General features: G+C 44.0%; 1 protein-coding gene across 3 annotated transcripts in view; it reads right to left on the reverse strand.

Annotated features, from left to right (window-relative positions):
* Positions 1–17,151: 17,151 nt before the first annotated feature.
* Positions 17,152–25,783, reverse strand: part of PEX5L (peroxisomal biogenesis factor 5 like) — a 123,055-nt gene continuing 114,423 nt past the window's right edge. For all 3 annotated transcript variants that reach the window (XM_030216328.1, XM_030216327.1, XM_030216326.1), the window contains 4 exons: positions 25,149–25,346; positions 24,504–24,669; positions 20,671–20,828; positions 17,152–17,356 (listed from right to left, as the gene is read on the reverse strand). In XM_030216328.1, the coding sequence (XP_030072188.1) occupies positions 17,152–17,356; positions 20,671–20,828; positions 24,504–24,669; positions 25,149–25,346 (727 nt within the window). The remainder of the gene's footprint in view (positions 17,357–20,670; positions 20,829–24,503; positions 24,670–25,148; positions 25,347–25,783) is intronic.

Genomic DNA, 25,783 nt, shown 5'->3' on the forward strand with positions numbered 1-25,783 from the left:
GGCAGCAGACTCGCCGAGCCTGCTCGCTCTTCACTGCTGCCGCCGGGATACTACAGGTCACAGGTTGTCGGACACAAAGAAATAAATTCATTGTGTCCTGTGAGGAATTTTCCCAGTCAGGTATCCCATATTTATAGTTTGCTCTCTTTGAACACCATATGAAGGTTTTAAATTATGGATGTGAATCATTGCTGCTTTACGCATGAAGAGCTTGAGAGTTGGATAACTCCTTTCATCCTAGCTGGATCCTGGTGTGCTCTTCAGTTATATCACTTCAAAAACCACACTCTTCTTTGGATTACACTGCCTAATGGCCTGTTTTTGGCACTAGGCCTGCATAACAGGTTTGTGCTGGGGAGCAAGTGCCGGCATTTCTCTTTGAGGGAATACAATTGTGATAAATTGCACATTTGCAGGAAGCTTAAGCTCGGTGTTGTAAAGGAACAAGCGCAAAACAAATTTAAGCATTTTCTCTGTTCATTGTTATCCATTGGTGTCTTGGAGAGCAGCTTGCTCGGGGCCCTACCCAATCAATAATAAGTGTGGCTGAGTGAGAAGACCACTGTAGTCTCGTCTGAAGACTGGGAGTAGACAATTCATTCTGGGGTCTTTTACAAAGGTGCGGTAGCATTTTTAGCTCTCGCCAAATGCTAGAGATGCCCATAGGAATAAACGGGTAGCATTTAGTGCACGCTAAAATGCTAGCGAGCCCACTCCATTCAGGTCCCAAGTACATCTGCTTATACTGATGAGAACTCAGGTTGTCACCTGGACTGTCCAGAGCTGCCAAGTTATCCAATCTAGGAGGGAGACGTTTTGGCCAGTCTTGGATTTCTGCCAATCTTGGCTTGGTACATTATGAAACCTGCAGCACCGATTTCAATGAATAGAATCATGGATACAAATACTACACTGCTTTGGGGTGTAGTTTAAAACCAGGACCAGCCAAAAAGTCTCCCTCTTAGAAAGGGTAACTTGGCAGCTCTGATTGTCTGCCTCTAGTTGGCCTGGCATAGCATCCCTTACGATATTGATCTCATGGCCTTGCTTGGTAGAATAAAAGTGATGCTAAAGTCTTGCGGGTCAGGGGGAACTTCTTTTTTGAAGATGGCTGAAGAACAGGCAAGTCTTGGGAACAATGCTTAGGATATGACAATCGTTAGAATTCTTGACTATATCACGATGTTTATTAAATAGGAAGGAAAAGCCTCAAAGAGCTCAAAGTCATATAGATTTAAAGAGCCCTTTGAGGAATTTGGGCGTTTCGCTCAGCTGCTTCAGGATCCCAGATGGCAAAGCATTTTTCCACAGTCAGCGCTCAAGATCTCAACATCCTCAGCGCTGTCTGTGGAAAAATGCCCCGCCATCTGGGACCCTGAAGCAGCAGAGCGAAACGCTGGCCATCGTTGGCCCGGGGGCATGGGGTGTCTAAGGAAACGGCTCTGATGTTCACTCTATACACTATATGTGTTCCACTGAGATAAGTGCTTTCATTTTTGCATTACCAGTAACTGTTGGACTATGAATGCTAGAAGATGGCACAGATTGTACTACAAAAAAATTATTTGAAGAAATTTGGATAAAAGAGAGAAACCTTTTTTTGGGAAGGTTTTTGCCAATAATGATGTGAAGATCGCTTTGATCATGTCAGCTCTTTAAATCTGCATGATTTTGAGCTCTCTGAGGCTTTTCCTTCCTATTTATAAACATTGCGATATAGTCAAGGTTTTCATATTGTGGATTAGCTTATGCTGGTTTATTCTTATGAATTTCTAATGCCACACCCACGTTTTTGGTGCTGTAATCATTACAATTCTTCATGGAGGAGGCCTCTTACACTGAAGGAAGCCTCAATCCAAAAGAATTTGAGGACACCTTTTGTCCTTTGTTAAACAAACAAATTATAAGTGTACTGATGTTACATATGTACCATTATTAAATAAGTAAAATAAACACCTTCTAATGTTTCTTGATAAGGTAATAGGAATGTGTGTTGGGTCCCACAGGGTTTGTTGGCGTGCATATCCCATACCCCCAGAAGACTGTGAATGAGCTTGGGAGTCTAAAAATGTTCCAAAGGATGGCGATATTTGAATGAATGGACACCAGCTATCTTGCACAACTCTACACCAGTTAAAATATCCATGTTCAGAATTTGGGGTTTAAGCCCAGGTCTTTGAAAAGTATTTAAAGCTACAGTTGTGCTTAACCTACTTTCACTCATTCTGATTTGTAACATTTCCCAGACAAGCTTGAACGCAGGGGCGCAGCCAGACACCCAATTTTGGGTGGGCTTGGGCCTTGCTCAAGATGGGTGGGCAGAAGAACTCTGCCATGTCCCACAAGTGATTTGGTCTCTCCCTCTCTCGCCTGCATGCCATATGGTCTCTCAAATCTCCCCTGCATACCTTTTAAATAGCAGAATTTCACCGGCAATGAGCAGCAACTAATACACGCCGAACATGTAGGCCCCATAGCTTTCCCTCTAACTTCCTGCTTCCGCATAGGTGAGAATACATCAAAGGGAAGGCTGTGGGGCCGGTGCGAGCAGTATGTATTAGTCTCTGCTCACTCCAGGTGAAGATCTGCTGTTTGCAAGGTATGCAGGAAGGACAGTTATTGGGAGTTTTCAGCTGATGGGGCTTGGGGATCCTTGGCAGCCATATCATAGGTGTGCTGCTACTGGGTGGGCCTGGGCCCACCCAGGCTCACCCTTGGCTACACCACTGCTTGAACTCCTTTCACAGATCTTATGATATGGTCTCGAAAGAGTTTACATGCTGGAATGTTTGGATTTGCAGGTCAGCTTTTCAGTATTGAAAGGTCACTCTAGGGAGGTGTATTAAACATTCAATAAAGTTGAAACTAGTTCAAATGCCTACAGGCAGGGTCGGTGCAGTAACTGTTCTGCTTGTGGCTTTTTGCAGATGTGGCAAATCACCTTTAAACAAAAAAAATCAAAAATATACATATTTTTAACAGAATGATTTTATTTCAAAGAGCAGTGCAAGTAGATTTAAAGTATTATGAAACTCTAGGACTATATTTGCATTAAGCGGAACGATGCAGGACCCCCTATGAAATTACTGTCCGTGTTCCCAATTCTTTTACATTTTGCTGGTAAACAGATATGACCAAGTCAAAAGAAAATGTTGATAAAGGAAGCAAACAAGCAGTTTTGACTTAATTACAGGACGTTATAGTGGCTTTAAAGAGAAGACAAATTCATTCTGCTGCTTATAGGTGCTTTAGACGTTTTAATCAGTGAAAGGCAAGATTTCCAAATGATATTATGAAGTTATTCATATATATTACAGATATACAAAATGTATATACACATATAAATATTCAGGGTTTTTTTTTTAACACAGCAAAAGCTGTGCTAATATTTTGTTTCGAAAGTGCTCTTTAAAAGAGAGGCTGTGTACAATATGTGGAAGCAGAGCAGAATATTTCGACAGGTAAGCTGCCACGGTTTGTTTGCTTTCAAGTGCAGAGGATGGGGGGGGGGGGGGGGGGGATCAGGGGTTGATGATCACTGCCAGGCTGTCATCTTTGCTGTGGACATTTTCTCCTTGAAGCCCATCACCTAGAACCAGCTCTGTTTCTCTTGCAGGCTCTGCTTTGCTCTTGCAATTTTTGGTACTCACTGGACTGTTATGAATATTGTAGACGGGTGATGGACCTTGTCCACTGTTGTCCTATCAATAAATATAGGGTCACTTTTATCAAGCCACACGGAAATGCCGATGGAGCCCATTCAAAGTGAATGGGCTTTTTTGGCATGACCGCACCGGGAGCAGCTAGTGCGGCTTGATAAAAGAGGCCTGTAGGTTTTGTGTTCAAAAGCAGGCTGAAAGCATCAGCTAATTAGCAGCTGTGTGGGCCTCTGAAATGTAGTGATAGGGGCAAGATGCACTAAACTGAACGAGCCTTTAACGAACTAGTTGTTAACCCTGGCATGTACTAAAGCCCAATTTCCGACGACGGTAGCAGCAAACGAAAACGGAATGCAGATGAGCAAATTGTGTAGAAACCCTATTGAAATGAGATGCACTAAGGCTTTCTGCTTGCCCTAACGCTGGAAAACTCCGGGAAAGCTAACGAGAGGTCTGTACCTCTTGTTGGTGGTGCCCGGCTTCCAAAACAATGTGAAAAAAAAAGCAGGAGGGGGTAAAAACGCTCGTCAGGAGCGTCCTTTATGGACAGCCTTGCCTCCCCCCCTCCTCTCTTTCTCCTTTTTTTAGAAAAAACAGCTCCCGCCATCCTCCGCCCCTGTCGCCCCCCCCGAGGTCATCGCCGCCATTCCCCCCTCCGTGAAACCGGGCCCGTGCAGCGCCTCTCATCTCTGTGTGAAGGCGCTGCAGGGGCATGAACAGCTGATCGCCTCCTCTGATGTCCCCCTGTTCCTCCTGGGCCCGACCTCGTCTGATGTAAGTAACCTGTGATTGGCTCAGAGACTTTCAGGTCTCTCAGCTGAGTGAAGCACGGCCAAAAAGGAAGTTTTTATTATTTGGCCAAAATGGAAGGCTATTTTTGTGATGCACGCCTTCAACTGCACTCTCCGATATCAGCTGATTGACAAACGGGGAGGTGAGCGGCACAGCGTCTTCGGGCGGCATATATGACATACGTTTTTGACAATTTTTCGATCTAGCGCAGCCCCAACGAGAGGTACAACCTCTCGTTAAATTTTCCGGCGATTTCCACCGTTAAGGCAATCAGAAAAGGTTAGTGCATCTCATTACAATAGGGTTTCTGCACAATTTGCTCATCTGCATTCCGTTTTCGTTAGCTGCTACTGCCGTGGGAAAATGGCCTTTAGTGCATGCCACGGTTTAAAATTTGTTCGTTAAAGGCTCGTTTAGTTTAGTGCATCTTGCCCTTAAACTTGGGTCTTGAGGTTCCCAGCCTGCTGCTCTGACCAGGCTACTCTGCTACTCCTCAGAGCCACACATCCAAATAAAATTGCTCAGTCCTGCCCAGCTAAAAGCATGCACCAATTTTCACAGCAGGTACACTTTTAGCTAGTTTAAAATGAGGCCTTTCCGAGGGTATGTTTAGGGAGTGCACATACAGTCAATTTTCAAATTGATACATGCTTTATTGCCCCTGCTGTGCCCTCTGCAGGTGCCAGAGAGCTGGCCACTTCTAGTACGCGGACTTTGCAGCTGCTAATTTACAAAAGGAACATGAGTGGCTTCCTTCTGAATATGTGTTGCAATGTGCACTGACTAAAAACTCCTGCAGACATTGCAAACACAGGACAGTCAATTTTGCCCCTTCATCATTAAATTAAAAATAGAGATTTATACTAGGGAAAACAAAATGTCTTGTGGCAAGAAACAATACAGACACTGCTAAGAAACGATTCCTTATTTTTCTAATCATATATCATGGTTTGCCATGCATCCGGCACACTAGATTTACATTCACGTGTTCTGCTGCATGCTTGGCATGTATAATATTAATCTTTTTTTCCACAAATATTAAAGCATGCAGTACTTTGCTGTCTCTGCACCTGAGAGTATATAATAATGTATATTTCAAAAAGGACTAATTTACAAACCTTATGTATTTGTCCATCTAAGAAAACACTAGTTAAAAATATAGATCATTTAGTCTAAAACTTCAATTCGATTTACTTGGATTTATAAATACTAGCAGAATCGATGTAGGAACATGACAACCAAGAGAAAAGTATCTTTCTTAATGTTAAAACAATTGTAAAGCAACTGATTACAATTTTGACTTTTCTTGGCTAAGGAATTATAACTAAAGCCTTACTCTCTAAGGTGGCAATTCGATAAATGGGCACCTGATTGTAGGTACCACACAAGGGGTTGTGCTTAGCACTTCTAAAGTGGGGTAAGGGCTTGTCTAGGCTCTTATACAATATTAGTGCAAAGAGGAACTGGTGCACCTAAAGTTAGTCGGGCCTACTTACGACAGATCAACGGCAGGCATAAGTAGGCACAGCTAAATGTACCATGCAACGCACACACAACTGGTAATATTCCATAAGTTGCAGGTGTCACTTGGTGATATCTCCATGACACTCCTATGCTCTTCCCATGTGTACCCCCCCCCCCCCCCCCGTTGACAAGGGCCCTTTTGCTAAAGCTTAGCATGTGCTGGGGCTCCTTTTACTAAGCGGTAGTAAGCCCGCTCGCTATAATGGAAGTACTGCCAGGCTACCGCAGCAGCCTTATGGTACTTCCCACTCATACCGGACCATCATTTCCGGTGCTACAACAATTAATTCTTGTAGCGCTGGACTGAACCCGGTGGTAATTGGGCAGTGCTGTGTACTGCCGGGTTAGTGTGGGTGCCCTTACCTCCACTTCTCTTTTATCAGTTATGGTAAAAGGGGGCCTCACGTGCTCGCTTCAGCACTGGTCCCCTTTTGCCGCAGCATGATAAAAGGGGCCCTTAGTAAATACTAAGATGCTCATTGATATAAAATGGGCTTCTTAGCATTTAGAGCGTGCTAATTACATTAGTGTGCGCTAAGCTTTAGTAAAAGGGCCCCTAAGTGATATAGGCATACTGGGCCCAATATTCAGCAGGAGGGAGGCCTGGTCAGTCCCATGGTTGGCACTGAGTTCAAATATTCAATGCTGGGCTGTTTCCGGAGACTGGCATTGAATATCTGGGGTTCTTTTGGCCACTACAAACTTGACCTGCTAAGTTAATATTCAGCACTGGCCAGTTAAGTTTATAGTGGCCAAAGATAGGCCTGCTATTTTTGTAGTCTGATATGGCCACTTAACTGAGGAGTTCTTTTACTAATCCATGCCAAAAAATGGCCTGCGCTAGTGTAGGTGCGTGTTTTGGATGTGTGCAGGTCCATTTTCCAGCGCATATGTAAAAAAAAAGGCGTTTTTTGTGTGTGTGTGTGTGGGGGGGGGGGGGGGCGAAAGTGGATGTGCGGCAAAATAAAAATTGTCACGTGCCCGTTTTGGGCCTGAGAACTTACCGTCACCCATTGACTTAGCGATAAGGTCTCAGGCGTTAACTGGGCGGTAATCAGCTTCTGTACACTGCCGATTACAGCCTGGTTAGCTCAGCACGGCAGAAACTAAAAGCTATTTTTGGCTCGATTATCGGTAGCTGGGTGGCAGTTCCAAAGTGACGCACGTAGGTGCCTATGCGCCTTTGTAAAAGGGCCCCTGAATGTTTGCAGCTAGCAGGCTATATTGTGCGATAGAGGCAGTAAGCCGCTATGCACTGACCGCGAATATTCAGCTGGAGATAGCCGGCTCTCTCCCACTGAATATTCATGGTAGCCGGCTGTTCCTGGCCAGTTAAATAGTGTTGACGATCGGCTGTATTGTCTATAGAATAACGCCAAGCCACTTATGTGCCTAACTGCCAATTATTGGTGCCGATCACATGTGGAAGAACTTCTATTCTACCAACTAGATGCACTATTCATGCCTAAATGTAGGCGTCAACTTAGCAAATTTCCTTTTAGAACAGGTGCTAATAATATCGTACTATGGAAAGCAAGGTTGACAAAGTTAGTGCTTCTCCACCCTCTCTTGGAGGTATAACGAGCCAGTTGGGGTTTCCGATCTAACATAATATAGAGTTATTCCTTGTGTATTCATTGTGGTAATTCTGTAACCCCAATTGGCTAGGTGTCCCTCCTGGGGAGGGTTACAAAGCACTGTCACGGAGATTGTACTGGCTTCTTCTGTAATGTAAAATTAGGTGCATTGTGGCTTCCCCTGTCTTAACCCTGTATTAGGAGCACTTTCAAACCATACAGGTAAAATTATGGTGGGTGGGCAATTTTCTTTAGGTACAATGCTGCCCTTTTCTGGGGGGGAGATGGCTTTCAAAATTTCCCCCTCTCCCAGGCATTGCAAGATATCTACATTATATAACCTACCTCAGCTTGCCCACTGCCCATATCTGAAAGTGGGCTGGCAGCATTGATGCTGGCATGGCTTGGATTCTTTATTTCAGTCTTTATGGAAGAAGATGTAAAAGATCTACCTGCCCAAAAATGGTTTTCAGGGGTGATGATGTGGAGGAACTGAAAGAAATGTTGGTGAATTTGGAAGATGTATTGAGCCAAATTGACAAGTTAAAGAGTGATAAATCACCTGGACCAGATGGTATACACCCCAGGGTACTGAAAGAACTCAAACATGGAATTGCTGATCTGCTGCTAGTGATCTGTAACCTGTTGTTAAAATCATTCATAGTGACTGGAGGGTGGCCCATGTGACGCCATGGGCGAACTGGGAAATTACAGACCGGTAAGCCTGACTTCAGTGCTGGGCAAAATAGTGGAAACTATTATAAAGAATAAAATTACAGAACATGTAGACAAACATAGTTTAATGGGACAGAGTCAGCATGGATTCAGCCAAGGGAGGTCTTGCCTCACCAGTTTGCTTCATTTCTTTGAATGCATGAATAAACATGTCAAGCATGGTGATGCAGTTGATGTAGTGTATCTAGATTTTCAGAAAGCTTTTGATAAAGTACCTCATGAGAGACTCCTGAGAAAATTAAGGAGTCATGGGATAGGAGGCAATGTCCTTCTGTGGATTAAGAATTGGTTATTGGACAGCAAACAGAGGATAGGGTTAAATGGCCATTTTTTCTCAATGGAGGAGGGTGAATAGTGGAGTGCCACGGGGATCTGTACTGGGACCGGTGCTATTTAACATATTTATAAATGATCTGGAAATCAGAATGAAGAGTGAGGTGATTAAATTTGCAGAAGACACCAAACTATTCAAAGTTGTCAAAATGCATGCAGACTGTGAAAAATTGCAGGACGACCTTGGGAAACTGGAAGACTGAGCATCCAAATGGCAGATGAAATTTAATGTAGAAAAATGCAAAGTGAAGCACATTGGGAAGAATAATCCAAATCATAGTTATCTGATGCTAGGGTTCATTTTAGGAGTTAGCATTCAAGAAAAAGACCTAGTTGACAATACATTGACATCTTCTGCCCAGTGTGTGGCGGTGGCCAAAAAAGCTAACAGGATGCTAGGAATTATTAGGAGAGGGATTGAAAATAAGACCAAAAATATTATAATGCCTCTTTATTGCTCAACAGTGCGACTTCACCATTATTGTGTTCAATTCTGGTTGCCGTATCTCAAAAAAGATATAGCAGAATTAGAAATGGTTCAAAGAAGAAGAATCAAAATGCTAGAGGGGATGAAAGTGCTCCCATCTGAGGAAAGGCTCAAGAGTTTAGGGCTCTTCAGTTTGGAAAAGAGATGGCTGAGGGGGGATTTGATTGAGGTCTACAAAATCCTGAGTGGTGTGGAGTGGTTGGCGGTGAATCCATTTTTTACTCATTCAAAAAGTACAAAGACCAGGGGACTCTCAATGAAATTACATGGAAATACTTTTAAAACAAATAGGGGGAAATATTTTTTCACTCAAATAATAGTTAAGTTAGGCATTCTGAAATTCTGCGAGCAACGTTTCGGACACCTCTGATGCACCCATGGTGCAGCCTTTTCTTTATAATGATGTTAAGTCTAGGGCTTCTGATTTTAGGTTTGAACTGATTAAACCCTGGTATAAAACTCCTGAGAAAATTTTTTTTTTAATTGAATACACACTAAAATCCAGCACCTCCCCTAGTGCTATCTCCCTCCTCCTCAGCTTGTCTTCTATTCCCCCCCCCCCCCGTTTGTGCCTTTTCTATATTAATAACTCCTGCGTGACACAAATGCGCATATTGGATTCCACCAGAAAATGTAACTTTGTTGAGCAGTAATACTGATAAACATTCATTTTGTCTGTCCTGAAAGAACATCTCATTAGCAGGAAACTAAATACCTACATTGACAATTTCTAAACAACTCAGAATAGTTATGACCCTGTTCATCCAGGGTTCAAATGAAACCTCACTGCTCAGTCATGAGGTTGCTTTGTACTGCTGGACAGAGCTAAATCATTTCAGCTGTTTGCTGTTCTAGCCCTTCTTATGTAAAACACTCCTTTCAACTGGAATGTGTGTCCGTATCCACTTCTGGCTTTTCGGGGTGTGAGTGGTTGGGAATGGTGAACAGAAGTAATTACTGAGCTACTGCCTACCTCTGAATGCAATAGATGAGTTTGATTGCTGAGGCTTTGCAATACCTGCTCCAAGCATAAACATTAACCCTGGGATTCTAGATATGGTACCTTAATTTCCATGCAGAAATCGAAGCGCATTCTATAACAATGCGTGTAGCTTAATTGCTTAACTAGCTAATCAGTGCTGTTAATTGGCTGTTGAGCAATCAGCACTAATTGGCATTATGATTTATGCGCACAACTCACTAAGCGTATACTGTAACGTGGTGCGCCTAAATTCTAAGTCACATAGTTGAAAAGGGGAGTGGGCATTTCTAAAATCTATGCACATTGTTATAGAATATACCCACACTGCACCTAATTTAGGCATCTGGATTATACGCCAAGTGTGTAAATGGCCGTAACTACATTTGGTCGCTTGGAGAGATGTGAAGCGTCTGTTCACGCTTTCCAAAAATACTAGGACTAGGGGGCATGCGATGAAGCTACAATGTAGTAAATTTAAAACGAATCAGAGAAAAGGTTTCTTCACTCAAAGTGCAATTAAACTCTAGAATTCGTTGCCAGAGAATGTGGTAAAGGCGGTTAGCTTAGTGGAGTTTAAAAAAGGTTTGGATGGCTTCCTAAAGGAAAAGTCCATAGACCGTTATTAAATGGACTTGGGGAAAATCCACTATTTCTGGGATAAGCAGTATAAAATGTTTTGTACATTTTTGGGATCTTGCCAGGTATTTGTGACCTAGATTGGCCACTGTTGGAAACAGGATGCTGGGCTCAATGGACCTTTGGTCTTTCCCAGTATGGCAATACTTATATACTTATGTTATTCCATATGCCATGCGGAAATTCCATCCTACTCTATAACATTTAGGTGTACTTTATAGAATATGCCTAGGCGTATTTTTCTCTGTGCGGAATTTTCAGGTGCCATATATATAGAATGTAACCCTAAACACCTGGCAGAAGGAAGGCTAAGGCTGTTCTAGAAATGGGAGGAATATACTGGCGCATCGGCCTGCCTCCGCTACGATGCTGTTGCTGTAGACTGCACATATTTTGCAAGGCCTATCCCAATGACCCTACTTAAATGCTTCAACTCTGCAACACAACATAACCTTAGATCGTATTGGACATTATCTATTCCTTATTATCATTGACCCTTATTGTACCTTATACCCTAATCTTACCTGACCCCTATTTCAATCTATATTTGTTTACCCCTAAAGGACTTGGGATATAAATGTTACAAATAAATAAATATACACAGCCCCTGGTTTATTGTGGCAGATGCTTCAAGTTTGTGGCAAGACTTTGCAAGCTGAAAAACTCACCCTACCTTATACAAAATCCCTAATACAAATATGCATAAAAAGGATGTCACTTCCTACCATCAAATAAGATGGGGGTGGGGGGGGCAAAGGCCAATTCCATAGGAGGTGAGGGCAAATGCTTTCTATGATCATATTCCACATTTGTGTAGATCTACATTAGGGATGTATCGAATATTCATAATTTGATTCAAAGCAGCTCTGAATAGTACTCTGAATACATTATTCGTATTTGGCCGAATAGTGATTTAAATTCTAATACAAATAATCTGGGGCTCTACTGTGCTAAATCCTACTGAAATAAATACTTGATCTCGCATTGTTTCTTTCATTATTTGTTATGTTAAAGCTCAATGCCCATTATTCGTATTCGCTATTCATATTCAGACGAATAATATTTTTCATTAGTAAAATATTCTATTTGGTACAGTTCTAATTTGCAAATTAAATTATGTAATTAAATTTTTTTAATGGCATGTGTCCAATTTATCTGAACTTTCCTTTAGGGAGAAGGTTGATGAGTAAGGGAGGAAGAGTAATCTCAGGCAGGATGGGCAGAGGGATAGAAGACGGAATGAAGTGTAAGAATGGGGAGAATAGAGACAATCATTGAGCAGAGGAAGATGAGGAGACAGGAATCACAGAGGGCAGAGGAGGAGGAGGGGATCCTGGATGAGGATTTAGAATCGGAGAGGAAGGAATGATCCCCTCATGTCCCATAGCCCCCTCATCCCCTTGCTCAAACTCCACAGTTCCTCTGATCTCCTCACTCTCTCCCTGCAAGCCGCTTCCAATCCCCACTCACCTCCCACAGCACCTCTGATCCCCCCACATCTCCATGATTGTCACGCCCAACCAGTTTCCCCATTCTCATATCAAATCCCCTCACTCATTTTATTCACTCCTCCCATCGCCCTCTTGCAACATTCTTCCTCTGATCTCTTCACTGTCCTCCCACCCTCTACGCACCACTCACCCTCTATGATCCCCTCACTACCCTCCCACTCCCCCTCTAATGCCATCACTCTTCTTTTTCAGGTAGTTTCTCTTTGTATCTCTAATCCCAAACATTCCCTCTGTCACTTTTTCCCTTCTCACGCTCCACTTTTTAATCTCCTCACTCACTCCCCCTCCTGATCAACTTCCTCACTCTTTGCTGCCCCAATGCCATCTTCATGCCTGCATTTCATTTCACGTATTCCTATATTGCTTACCTTTCCGTAGTGCCTCCACCACTATATACCCCTATCCGGACACCATCGCTAACCCTTCCTCAACCCCTAAATTAAAAAAACAAAACAAAACCCAACATGTGAGCATACCCCTGATTTTATCACAAACCTAAAACAGAAATTGCCAGCCTGGGCCAACATAATATGACAATATTGGCTATTAGATCAGGGCAGCGGAAGCAGGAAGAGATGGCTGTCCAGCTAAGTTAGGGTTGGGATAGTAGCCATGGCAGGTAGTTCTCACTGGTCTTCTGCTCAATCATCTTTCTCCTCTCCAATCTGTCTAGAATTCTGCAGCTCGACTTATTTTCCGCCAGAATCGTTATGCCCAAACTAGCCCACTCCTCAAGTCAACTCACTGGCTCCCTGTCCGCTTCCGTATACAGTTCAAACTCCTCTTACTGACCTTTAAATGCATCCACTCTATGACCCCTCACTACCTCTCCCCTCTCATCTCTCCCTACATTCCTCCCCGTGAACTCCGCTCTCTGAACAAATCTCTCTTGTCGTCCCCCTTCTCCTCCACCGCTAACTCCAGACTTCGTTCCTTTTATCTTGCGGCACCTTATGCCTGGAACCATGTTCCTGAACCCATAGGTCTAGCTCCGTCTCTACCTGTTTTTAAATCTATGCTGAAGGCTCACCTTTTCACTACTGCCTTTGGCCCCTAACCACTACTCATTTGCCTTCCTCCCCCCTGTTCCTCTTTACCCTGTAATTCCCTTGCCTGTAATGTCTTGTCTGTCTGTTCTACCTAGATTGTAAGCTCTTTGAGCAGGGACTGTCTCTCTATGTCAAATGTTCAGCGCTGCGTGCGTCTGGTAGCGCTATATAAATGCTATTAGTAGTAGTAGTTGCCATAGCAGACTACTGTACCGGGGGTGGAAGGAGGTAGGGCTGCTGAGGAGTTTTTTTTTTTTTTCATATACCAGTACGCCACAGGAAAAATAATGGGGGGCAAAATGCCCTTTTCTGAAGGAATAGCTAGAAAGAAATGCAATACAGTGCTGCCCGTCTCGTCTTCCGCCAGGGTCGCTTTACTCATACTACCCCTCTCCTCAAGACCCTTCACTGGCTCCCTATCCGTTTTCGCATCCTGTTCAAACTTCTTCTACTAACCTATAAATGTACTCACTCTGCTGCTCCCCAGTATCTCTCCACACTCGTCCATCCCTACACCCATTCCCGTGCACTCCGCTCCATGGATAAATCCTTCTTATCTGTTCCCTTCTCCACTACTGCCAACTCCAGACTTCGCGCCTTCTGTCTCGCTGCACCCTACGCCTGGAATAAACTTCCTGAGCCCCCACGTCTTGCCCCATCCTTGGCCACCTTTAAATCTAGACTGAAAGCCCACCTCTTTAACATTGCTTTTGACTCGTAACCACTCGCCTCCACCTACCCTCCTCTCTTCCTTCCCGTTCACATTAATTGATTTGATTTGCTTACTTTATTTTTTTTTTTTTGTCTATTAGATTGTAAGCTCTTTGAGCAGGGACTGTCTTTCTTCTATGTTTGTGCAGAGCTGCGTATGCCTTGTAGCGCTATAGAAATGCTAAATAGTAGTAGTAGTAGTAGTAGTAGAGTTCCTCACTGGAGTACAGAGAATGCAGAAAGATCTGGGAAATCCGCAATCATCTCTCTGCTTCCCTCTGCCACAGGGATTTGGTATCATGTCTTTTATCTTTCCATCCTACTGTGTAGAGGCTGAGAAATAGGACTTAGATCTGCCAAAAAAACCCATTCTCCAGCCGGTTCCCACACTCATTAACTGAAACTCTTCAGCTAAATGAAAATGCTGAAGGGAACACGAGGCCTAGCTGATCTCTACACAAGAAGCCAGACTCAATTAGTAGTTTGATAGGATGGAAATCGCTTCAAGAGTAAAGCCAAATCTAAACTCTTTCCTAAGTACCTGGCATCTGGCTGCCAGGATAAGGACTGAAATTCAAAATATTTTGAAGGAAATCTTTGTTTTGTTTCTCAGTAGCATCTACCCTACACATGTCGAATAGAGTTACAGCAGCTATATAAATTAAAAGAATATTTTTCTTTTTAATAAAATAGGAATTACTGTATAAATCTCTAAACTATAAATATATTCTATGTTAAAGTATGCTTGTGCTAAAGATTGGTATGTGGCACTTGGCTAATATTCTGTACCCTCCCCCCCCATGCAAGGTCTAAGATGGTCTGCATGCATGACTTCTGTTAATGTATCTGCTTGCTCCTCTATATCCTGCAGAACACTCCAGTGGCTGCCTGCTTATTGCAGGCCAGCAGATAGCGATTACGTAGGTCTCGGTGCCCCCCACCCCCTCCTCCTCCTCAAAGGGCTGCCACTGCTTCTTCAGCAGTATTCCAAGCTCCACTGACCAAAGACTCAGCTACCTACTGTGGGGATGGAAATCAAGTTTCTCATGTGCAGGGGTCAAGCACTAACCACTGCGCTAGTAGGATGACCTCTTCCACCGCTGCATTTCCAGGAGAGTCACTACAAACCTCACTGAGTGCGTACAGGTGTCTGGTAACGCGAAAAGGTGACGGATATCACATGTTATACATGTCTTTGGAGCTTACGCGCTATTAAAAATGTGGGACTTCCTTTTTCTGAGGGGCCCTTTTACTAAGCCGCATAAGCGTCTATGCGCACTCAACGTGCGCCAGAATGGCTGTTGCGATAATTTCATTTTTGGCGCACGTCCGATACGTGCGGCCGAAAAATAATTTTTGGACGCGCGTATCAGATACGTGCCAAGTGGCATTTGACGCACGTAGGTCATTACCACCCGGTGACCGCGCGAGTCTTTACCGCTAGGTCAATGGCTGGCGGTAAGGTCTCAGACTCAAAATGGACATGCGCCAATTTTGATTTCGCCGCATGGCCCTTTTCGGCAAAAATTTTTAAAAAAGGCATTTTTTTGCAGGCACGCTGAAAAACAGATCTGCGTGCGCCCGAAACACATGCCTACGCTGGCGCAGCCCATTTTCCAGCGCACCTTAGTAAAAGGACCCCTAAGTACGGTCCTCGGAACCATTGGCAAAGGGCTTTCTTTTCAGAAGTTCTTGACCCTTTTAATTAGGACCAGCGCCTGTATTTCATTTTGGATGGTCTCCAATTCAGTACAAGAAAACAAAAAAGGGGTTCTTTGTTTAGGATTCCTCGTTCAAGTTTCTCATAGTCCCAGTGAGGAACAGGTGGCTCCCCAGGAACGGTTTAGCATTGCGATTGCTAACCAGCATCAAAGAGAATCTAATCTGAATTCGCATCCTGACGTTCCAGTAGGAAATTAATGTCTACACCTACAAATGCTCATTTTCTTCAGAAACCGCTTGTATTTGGTGCTACCTAAGGGGGTCTTTTACTAAAGTTTAGCTCGAGTTATCTGCAGCAGGGCCCATAGGAATAAACACCTGCAACACAACTAAACCAATGAACTGAATGGACACAACCAATTTCCCTCGTACTCCCTAAATACCCCATCCTACCTACCTTACACGAACCTTATTCCACCACAATATCACCTTGTATTTGTTCATACCGGAAATGGCGAACGCCACTATGGTAAAATGTAAGCCACAGTGAGCCTGCAAATAGGTGGGAAAATGTGGGATACAAATGTAACAAATAAATAAAAGTCGAGCTAAACTTTAATAAAAGACCCCCGCAGAACATTCAGACACATCCTGATCACAAACTGAGATAAAATCTCTTTTTACCCACCCCAATATGGAACATTATTTGGTCCACTATGCAGTAAAGGAAGATTCTGTGTATCGTTCTTTCCTACCATATCTAAACAAACCTGTACGAATTTTAAAAAATGATAAAGTGCAAATATCCTTCGCATAAATCAGTGTGCACAGCAGAAATTCTAGTGCAATGTACTGCTTTCTGTATGCAAAACTAGCTCTGTAGAAAAGGAAAAAAAACCTACAACATCCATACATAAGAATAAGGGTCAGTGGAGGAGCTTTGTCACTAAACGCCCTCATCGATTTATAGCTTAATGTACTCGCAACGAGACATGTTTGCATGCACTATTCATGAAGCTAGCTTTTTGTTCATGGTAATGGTCTGTTCCATTGTGGATGAGGCACATTGCAGGAGGACAGCAAAAGGAAGAAGGAAGGAGGTATACTATTTTTCTGGGCAGTGCTTCCTTCCTCTTAATGCCATGATGATGTATGCACAAATTACGAAGCTTCCTTGAACACGTCTTCCATTGAGCTGGTAAGGGACCAGTTATAGTTTCACCATCTCATTAACGTTGAAGGAAACAAATATTCAGCTATCATGGTGATGTGGGCCAGACAGGTGGTGTTGGCTTGAGTCGAAAAACTTGAGTTTCATTTTTATAGAGGTCTATCCTTTGTGCTTTTCAACAGCAACTGAGCAATCTTTGCAAGAATAAGCGAGTTCATTTACGCCCAGTCGTCTGGAAGTACAGTTAGTGCTTTCTTTTGTTTTTCTTTTTCTTTTTTTTTTCAATAATAAAATAGTTGTGCGTTTCCACATCTCCCTCTCGTCACGGATCCAGGTTAAAAGCTCTCAAAAGCGTATCTAGATCGCCAACATTAGCTGCTTGAAAGAGCTCTGGCTGGTCCATCATAGAAAGGGCAATTCTGAGGGCTGCCCAGATGTTGCCCGAGATTACAGGGTAGGGGACTTGCTGTTGGTATCGACTCTTTCTCTGCAAATTTAAGGCTGTGAGAAAATTACTGGCCGCCTCCCTGAAACAGAAATCACAAGAGTATCAAAAGGAAGGCACATACATTCAAAAAGTTCTCTAAATTGTTCATTGCTTCATAAGTTCACACAAGTGGTGACATTTATTTATTTATTAGGATTTATTTACCACCTTTTCAAAGGAATTCACTCAAGGCAGTGTACAATTCACCCTTTAACGATAAGCATTTTCCTGCATGCTAAGCACATCATAGGGCTTAATGCCCTTTAGTAAACTGTCTCCTTTGTGTCCGATATCTGTAAACATATTTCTCTGTAAAGATAAGCTCATATACATTGCAGAAACGAAGTCTGGATTGTTCTCAGAAACTTCCGCAGCTATTCTTTTGACTGTTGCGGTTTTCTGGGTCTTGCCGTGTCTGAGTAAGCGGAACTGGCTTTCTTCAGGGTATCTAGCAAGACCCGGACAACTGCAACAATCAAAGTCTGGATTGATTTCTGTTCACCTAATTCTTTCAGGGGCTGACATACTAACCCTCAGGATTTCCCAAATGAGTTTGCTCTGGATTCAAATGAGCAGTGTTGCAAACTTGCTTAAGCAACTTTGTTTTAGGTCCACCACCTCATTGTGGTATAGAGGGGCATAATCGAACAGCGCCGGCCATGTAGATGGCCGGCCTCGTAAAGCGGTGTCCTGACCGTATTATCGAAACAAGATAGCTGGCTATCTTTCATTTCGATAATACTGTCGGAGCTGGCCAAATCTCAACATTTGGGCCGGCTTTAGAGATGGCCGGCATTGGTTTTCAGCGATAATGGAAACTAATGCCGGCCATCTCAAACCCGGCCAAATCCAAGGCATTTGGTCATGGAAGGAGCCAGCATTTGTAGTGCACTGGTCCCCCTCACATGCCAGGACACCAACCGGGCACCCTAAGGGGTACTGCAGTGGACTTCAAAAATAGCTCCCAGGTGCATATCTCCCTTACCTTGTGTGCTTAGCCCCCCAAATCCCCCCAAAACCCACTACCCACAACTGTGCACCACTACCATAGCCCTTAGGGATGAAGAGGGGCACCTTCATGTGGGTACAGTGGGTTTTGGGGGGGGGGGGGCTGGAGGGCTCCCATTTACCACCACAAGTGTAACAGGTAGAGTGGTGATGGGCCTGGGTCCACCTGCCTGAAGTGCACTGCACCCACAAAAAACTGCTCCAGGGACCTGCATACTGCTGTCAGGGAGCTGGGTATGACATTTCAGGCTGGCATAGAGGCTGGAAAAAAATGTTTTTTATTTTTTGGTGGGAGGGGGTTGTTGACCACTGGGGGAGTAAGGGGAGGTGATCCCCAATTCCCTCTGGTGGTCATCTGGTCAATTGGGGCACTTTTTTGAGGCTTGGTCCTAAAAATAAATGGACCAAGTGAAGCCGGCCAAATGTTCGTCCGAGCCAGCCTTTTTTTCATTATCGGCCGAAGTCGGCCATGTTTTAACCACACCCCCGTCCCGCCTTCCATACTCTGTCGACATGCCCCCTTTAACTTTGGCCAGCTCTGCGACGGAAAGCAGTTGGAGCTGGCCAAAATCGGCTTTCGATTATACCGATTTGGCAGGGTTTAGGAGAAGGCTAGCCATCTCCCAATTTGTGTCGGAAGATGGCCGGCGATCTCCTTCGAAAATAAGCAGGCTAGTTATCTTTTTATATGTGAAAATGTCCCATGCACGTATTTTCCCGAGTCTGTTTTCACACAATTCATAAGTAGTGGGCTGCTCTGCTTGCTTGTGCAAGACATCATAATTTATGAAATTAAACAAACGTTTGCTCTTAGTGGACTTAGTGCTCATTTTGCAAAAATTTTAATGAAAGGGGGCAACATGAAAAATCTTTCATAATACTGACATTTTGGAACTTTTCCATAATTTGGGGTTTTCCGAGTTTTATTTTTTTGCATTGCCTCCTGTGATCAAACGTATGTTTTAGTAAAGGGCTTATTTTCGAAAGAGAAGGACGTCCATCTTTCGACATAAATTGGAAGATGGACATCCTTCTCCCAGGGATGTCCAAATCGGTATAATCAAAACCCGATTTAGGATGTCTCCAACTGCACTCCGTCGCAAGGACGGCCAAAATTCAAGAGGGCGTAGCGAAGGTGGGACTTGGGCGTGCCTAACACTTGGACGTCCTTGACCCATAATCGAAAAAAAACAAAGACGTTCCTGACGACCACTTGGACGTTTTCACCCGGACGTGTTTTTATTACGACTAAGGCATAAAAAGGTGCCCGAAATGACCAGATGACCAATGGAGAGAATCGGGGATGACCTCCCATTACTCCCCCAGTGATCACTAACCCCCTCCCACCTTCAAAAAACATCTTAACAAATATGTCGTGCCAGCCTCAGATGTCATACTCAGGTCCAAGACAGAGCATGCAGGTCCCTGGAGCAGTTTTAGTGGGTACTGCAGTGCACTTCAGACAGGCGGACCCAGGCCCATACCTCCCCTACTTGATACATTAGTGGAGGGAACAGTGAGCCCTCCAAAACCCACCAGAAACCCATTGTACACACATCTAGGTGCCCCTCTTCACCCGTAAGGGCTATGGTAGTGGTGTACAGTTGTGGATAGTGGGTTTTGGGGGGATTTTGGGGAGGGCTCAACACACAAGGTGAGGGAGCTATGTACCTGGGAGCAATTTATGAAGTCCACTGCAGTGCCCCCTAGGGTGCCCGGTTGGTGTCTTGGCATGTCAGGGGGACCAGTGCACTACAAATGCTGGCTCCTCCCACACCCAAATGGCTTGCATTAAGACGTTTTTGACATGGACGTCTTTGGTTTTGAAAATCGCCGAAAGTCAGAAACGTCCATGTCTAGGGACGTCCAAATTTAAGGATTTGGACATCTCTGATGGTATTTTCGAAACGAAAGATGGACGTCCATCTTGTTTTGAAAATACGGGCTTTCCCGCCCATGGGGAATCGCAACTTGGACGTCCTTTTCGAAAAATGCCCCTATCAGCCTCTTAGTAAAGCCGCCAACCATTAGTTTTAAAGGGCATGCCAAGCACAATGCCTAAATCTTTCAAATTTTCAGTTAATAGCTTTTTAAAAAAAAAACATCCAAAATGTCACTAAAAATTCAAAGAAAAAACTAATGGATTCCTTTTGCAAAGCTGTATTACTGACTAGTGTGTGCTAAATGCGAAGAAGCCCAGGAGAATTGAATGGGCGTCTTTGCACTCAGTGCTCCACCAATCGGAAGCGCCGCTTTGTACCAGGCGTCCGATGAGAGTTTTCCTGTGGAGATTTGCAACTTTTCTTGTAACTTGTTCCAATAGCCTCCCTTCCACGAATAGCTCACCTATGCGCCCCCAAATTGATGCAGCTGATTCCTAAGTTGTATCTGGATCTTATAAACCCCGGTTGTATTTCTAGAGCTCTGGTGTAGGCCTCTACTGCTTCTTGACTTCGGTCACCGTTTGCCAAGGTTGCACCAAGACGGTTCCATAAGGAATAGTCCTGACAAGAAAAAAAAGATAATGTAGCTGAGAAAAGGGGGAAGGAACAGGACAATTATATTGAGGTCATGCCGGGTTCTTGTTTCTCTACTAAGTAGTAACTATAAAACAAATCGGAGGGAATATTTCTTCATGCAACGTGCAATTAAATTCTGGAATTCATTGCCAGAGAATATGGTGAAAGCAGTTAGCTTAGCAGGGTTTAAAAAAAAGATTTGGCCAAGTTCCTAAAAGAAAAAAAATATATAAACCATCATTACCACATAAGAACATAAGTGTTGCCATACTGAGGCAGACCAAAGGTCCATCAAGCCCAGCATCCTGTTTCCAACAGTGGTCAATCCAGGTCACAAGTACCTGGTAAGATCCCAAAATAGTACAATACATTTTATGCTGCTTATCCTAGAAATACTGTCAAAAAAATCAATGGCAATATACACAACTCGCAGGTGGTGGAATCTATCCAGAAATATTCTTTAATGTCTTTTGCTTTAAAACTATCATGTATTTCACCACCATGTAACAAATAACCCTCTGTAAAACCAATTGTATATTCTCTTCTACCTCCAGTATCCATGATGAATTGTAAGCCACATTGAGCCTGCAAAGAGGTGGGATAATGTGGGATACAAATGCAATAAATAAATAAATATCACACTAAATGCTGACAATTAATAAAGGAGTCGTCTCATGTGGAGGGGTATAATCGAACGAAAACGTCTATCTCCATGGGCGTTTATCTCCGAGAACGGGTCCGTGAAGGGGCGGACTGAACCGTATTTTCGAAAAAAAATAGACGTCCATGTTTTATTCGACAATTTGTGAGCTGGGCGTTTTTGTTTTTCAGTGATAATGGAAAATGAAAGCGCCCAGCTCAAAAAGAATAAATCCAAGGCATTTGTTCGTGGGAGGGGCCAGGATTCGTAGTGCACTGATCCCCCTCACGTGCCAGGAAAACCAACCGGGCACCCTAGGGGGCACTTTTACAAAAAAAAAAAAAAAAAAGGTAAAAGAGCTCCCAGGTGCATAGCACCCTTCCCTTGGGTGTTGAGCCCCCCAAATCCCCCTCAAAACCCACCGCCCACAAGTCTACACCATTACTATAGCCCTAAGGGGTGAAGGGAGGCACCTACATGTGGGTACAGTGGGTTTGGGGGGCGGTGTGGAGGGCTCCCATTTACCAGCACAATTGTAACAGGTAGGGGAGGGATGGGCCTGGGTCTACTTGCCTGACGTCCACTGCACCCCCTAATAACTGCTCCAGTGACATGCATACTGCTGCCAGGGAGGTGGGTATGACATTTGAGGGTGAACATAAAAAGTTGTGAAACGGCATATTTTTGTGGTGGGAGGGGGTTTGTGACCACTGGGGGAGTCAGGGGAGGTCATCTGGTCATTTAGGGCACTTTTTGGGGCCCTATTCGTGGAAAAACAGGGTCCAGGAAAAGTGCCCTAAATTCTTGCTAAAAACGCATATTTTTTTTCCATTATCGGCGAAAGGCGCCAATCTCTGATCGGCCAATAACCACGCCCCAGTTCCGCCTTCACCACGCCTTTGACACGCCCCATCAACTTTGTCTGCATCCGCGACGGAGAGCAGTTGAAAACGTCCAAATTCGGCTTTCGATTATACCGCTTTATTCGTTTTTGTGAGATAAACGTCTATCTCCCGATTTGGGTCGCAATATAGGCGTTTTTCTTTTTCAATTATAAGCTGGACAGTCATTCAGGCAGTTTTTACCACCCAAACTGGTGAGCCTGCATTACATGACCATTTATAATCATCAACTCCCCCCAGCCTCCCGTAGTGCAAAATTGACAAATAAAAAGTGTTCAGTGCTATAACCTTCAATCCAAAAAAATGTCTTTGTCTTTTATATTACAAGTAATCTCTTTTTTTCTTTTCAATGTTTGATTTATCTCTATGGGTGGTTTATCTACAGCACTTATATTTAAATCTTATTCAATAAAAATAAAAAGAGTTTGTAAGAAAGATTAAGCGTTTCATTAGAAAGTTAATTGACTTATGACAATACCAGTGAATCACCGGGCTGTGACCCAGTGTGAAAAGAGTCACTGCTGAGGTAACTAAATAAATAAAATAAGTAGATTCCTTCGCTTGGTTTATGCTTAGAGTTGAGGTGCTGGGCTTTTGTTGAACTTGTTGTGAGAGGCCCCAGCTATTAAATTTGAGACCGGTGAAAGTGGATTTACATAAATAAATGAACATATAAATAAATAAAAATTCACTAGAAACTATATCCGGATAGAGCAAAACAATACATAGATAGAAAAGAAAAATAATATTCATTTTTCATTTAAAAAAAAAAAAAAAAAAAGCTAAAAACACATTTTAATACATTTAAGTATGATAAAAGCGAGAGCTATAGCGCTTCTTCGAGAACTGGTTCACGCTTTGGGTTTTGCTGTTCACTTTTTACATGGTGTTAATTGGCAGTTGGCGTGCGCCGACCAGTCATCGCGGGTGTAGCGCATGAGCCCTTACCACTCGATCAATGCGTGGCGTTAAGGGCTTAGGCCATAAAAAGGCGCATGCTGGTTTCAATTTTACCGCAGGCCCTTTTCCTGGCCCATTAAAAAAAATCCATTTCCCCCAGGGTGCGTTAAAAACTGGTCCGGCGTGTGCCAAAAACGCACGCCCACACTACCGCAGGCCACTTTTTGCTGCGGCTTAGTAAAAGGACTCCTAAATAAACAGAGTTTAAAAAAGGGAAGTCTCGCCTTCCTGTAGGAAATGGCCATGTGGCAAATAAAGCACTTGTCACGCGGCCATTTCGGAGGGTGGAGGGGGGGAGCCCTTACCGCCACCCATTGAGGTGGCAGTAAGGGCTCCCGCATTAACCCAGTGATAACCGGGCAGCGAGCGGCACTGCCCGATTACCACTGGGTACGCTCCGGCACTACAAAAATAAATACATTTTTGTAGCACTGGTAATGACGGAACGCTAGGGGTGGGATGAACCACCGGGCTGCTGTGGTAGCCTGGCGGTACTTTCTGTACAGTGAGCGGTAAGCCCGCGTTGGGCTTACCGTCACTTAGTAAAAGGAGCCCATAAATTTTACAGATCAATGAAGCCTTGAGAAAATGCTGGGTTTCTTAGCGCACAGACAGGGCCACCGAGAGGGGGGGGGGGGGGGGGGCAAAATTCCCCGGGCCTCCAAGGGGGGCCCGGCACCGGGGTCAGGCCACCGGCGCTGTAGTCCCCGGTCTACAGGCGGCAGTCGCAGATCGCCTCTCTTCTGGCCTTCCCTCCCTGTGTCCCGCCCTCGCGGAAACCGGAAGTTACATCAGACGAGGGCGGGACAGACGCAATCTGCGACTGCCGCTTTGAATGATGGGGGCCCGGAGCCGTGGAGTCAGGCAGGTGAGAACGCAGACTGCAGCGGCGGGGCAGCCTTGCCCCGTGCCCGGCCTAGTCTCTCGGTGGCCCTGCGCTCAGAAAATGAAAAGTCCTTTCAGAAAGTAATTACAGGCAGCTATGTATAACCACAGGAATACCTTTTTCACAGATCTTGTTTAAAAGGGTTTCCCCCCCCAGTAGACACGACAGATCAGGCTTTAAACTAGTGACAGCTTAGCATTATTTTGAACAAGCAGAGCTCAAGAGCAGAGCTTTTTTAACACTGATTTTCCAGCTGGTGTTGTTCAATTTACCTCTGGCCGAACAGTTAGAGCAGCATTAAAAGCATCGACTGCTCGACCGAATTCTCCACTGAGATTGAAGAGCACACCAAGCCCCGTCTGCAAATCTGGATCTATCACCTCGCCATTCTGGTGAGCTGCCTCCAGGTACAAGTCTTTCACTTCTTCCAGTGATGTGCTGGAAAGAGACACAAAGAGACGCTTGCTGTAATTGCGAGCAGCTGATGTTGCAGGAGATTTTCTTTCAGCATCGCTCGCTATTTCTAAATCGTAAACTTTGGCCAGGGATCTACAAGCAACGAGATTTCCGTGGGGACTTTTGTGCATTGGCCCCTACATCAGCAGTTAGAAAGATCTTAATTGGGGTCAAGAGCTATAGTTGCTAAGGTCATCTTATTATTAATGAAGCCTGCCAATTGGCTAGTTTCAAAAAAACACATTTCACCGAATGATATTTGACAAGATATGCACATGGATATTTGAGAAATTAACGATGACCATGGCTGAATATCAGGCCAGGACCCACATAAAAAAGGTTTTTCCCCCTTCCCAACCCACTTCTGCCCAGTAAAACCTTCTTGAATGTTGACCCCTTTTTTCAGTCACCTCTTATGGGATGAACATCAGACCTGTCAAGCACTGCTTCCTTTTTCTTACCTGGCAACAAGTGTTCTGGACGTTCTCCGGGTGAGGCTGGGTGAACCAGTTTTCTTTTTCATCAGGTACTTGTACTTTGAATTTTGCTTGATCCAGTTTCGGAGAGTCTCGTAAGCCTCCTGGTGCTGGCCGATGTTCGTGTAACTCACAGCCAGCGCCATCAGGGCTTTTAAGTTATGGGGCTGCAGGTCTAAGCACCTGTGAAGGAAACATGTGTGACTTTCTTATTGAAACATCGATGATTTTACACAGTTCTTCCCATTGTACATCTCTGTTTTTAAAACGTTCCTCAGAATTATCTACCAAGATGAATTTTTGTCCATCGATTGTTCATCCTGGACTGTCTGTACCAGATTCATCTGTTGATCTCTGCTCCTGGTTTGCCTCTCTGTGGATTGGTGGATTACAAGGGCTCTTAATAAATTAAATATGTAAATTGGATACTGAATGCATAAATATTTTGGGGTTGCAAGTCAAAAGCATTTACCTGGGTAGCAATACCTAAATAAATAAATAAACTAATAAAATCAAAATAATTAGAGTTTCTATGTTTCCAGATCCAGACATGCTCTTGAGTTGAATTGACTCCTGGTGATCACGCAGTGAAGAACCCCCCCCATCCTCCTTGTGATTTT

This window comes from Microcaecilia unicolor, chromosome 10 (assembly GCF_901765095.1).
Source record: "Microcaecilia unicolor chromosome 10, aMicUni1.1, whole genome shotgun sequence".
Lineage (NCBI taxonomy): Eukaryota > Metazoa > Chordata > Amphibia > Gymnophiona > Siphonopidae > Microcaecilia > Microcaecilia unicolor.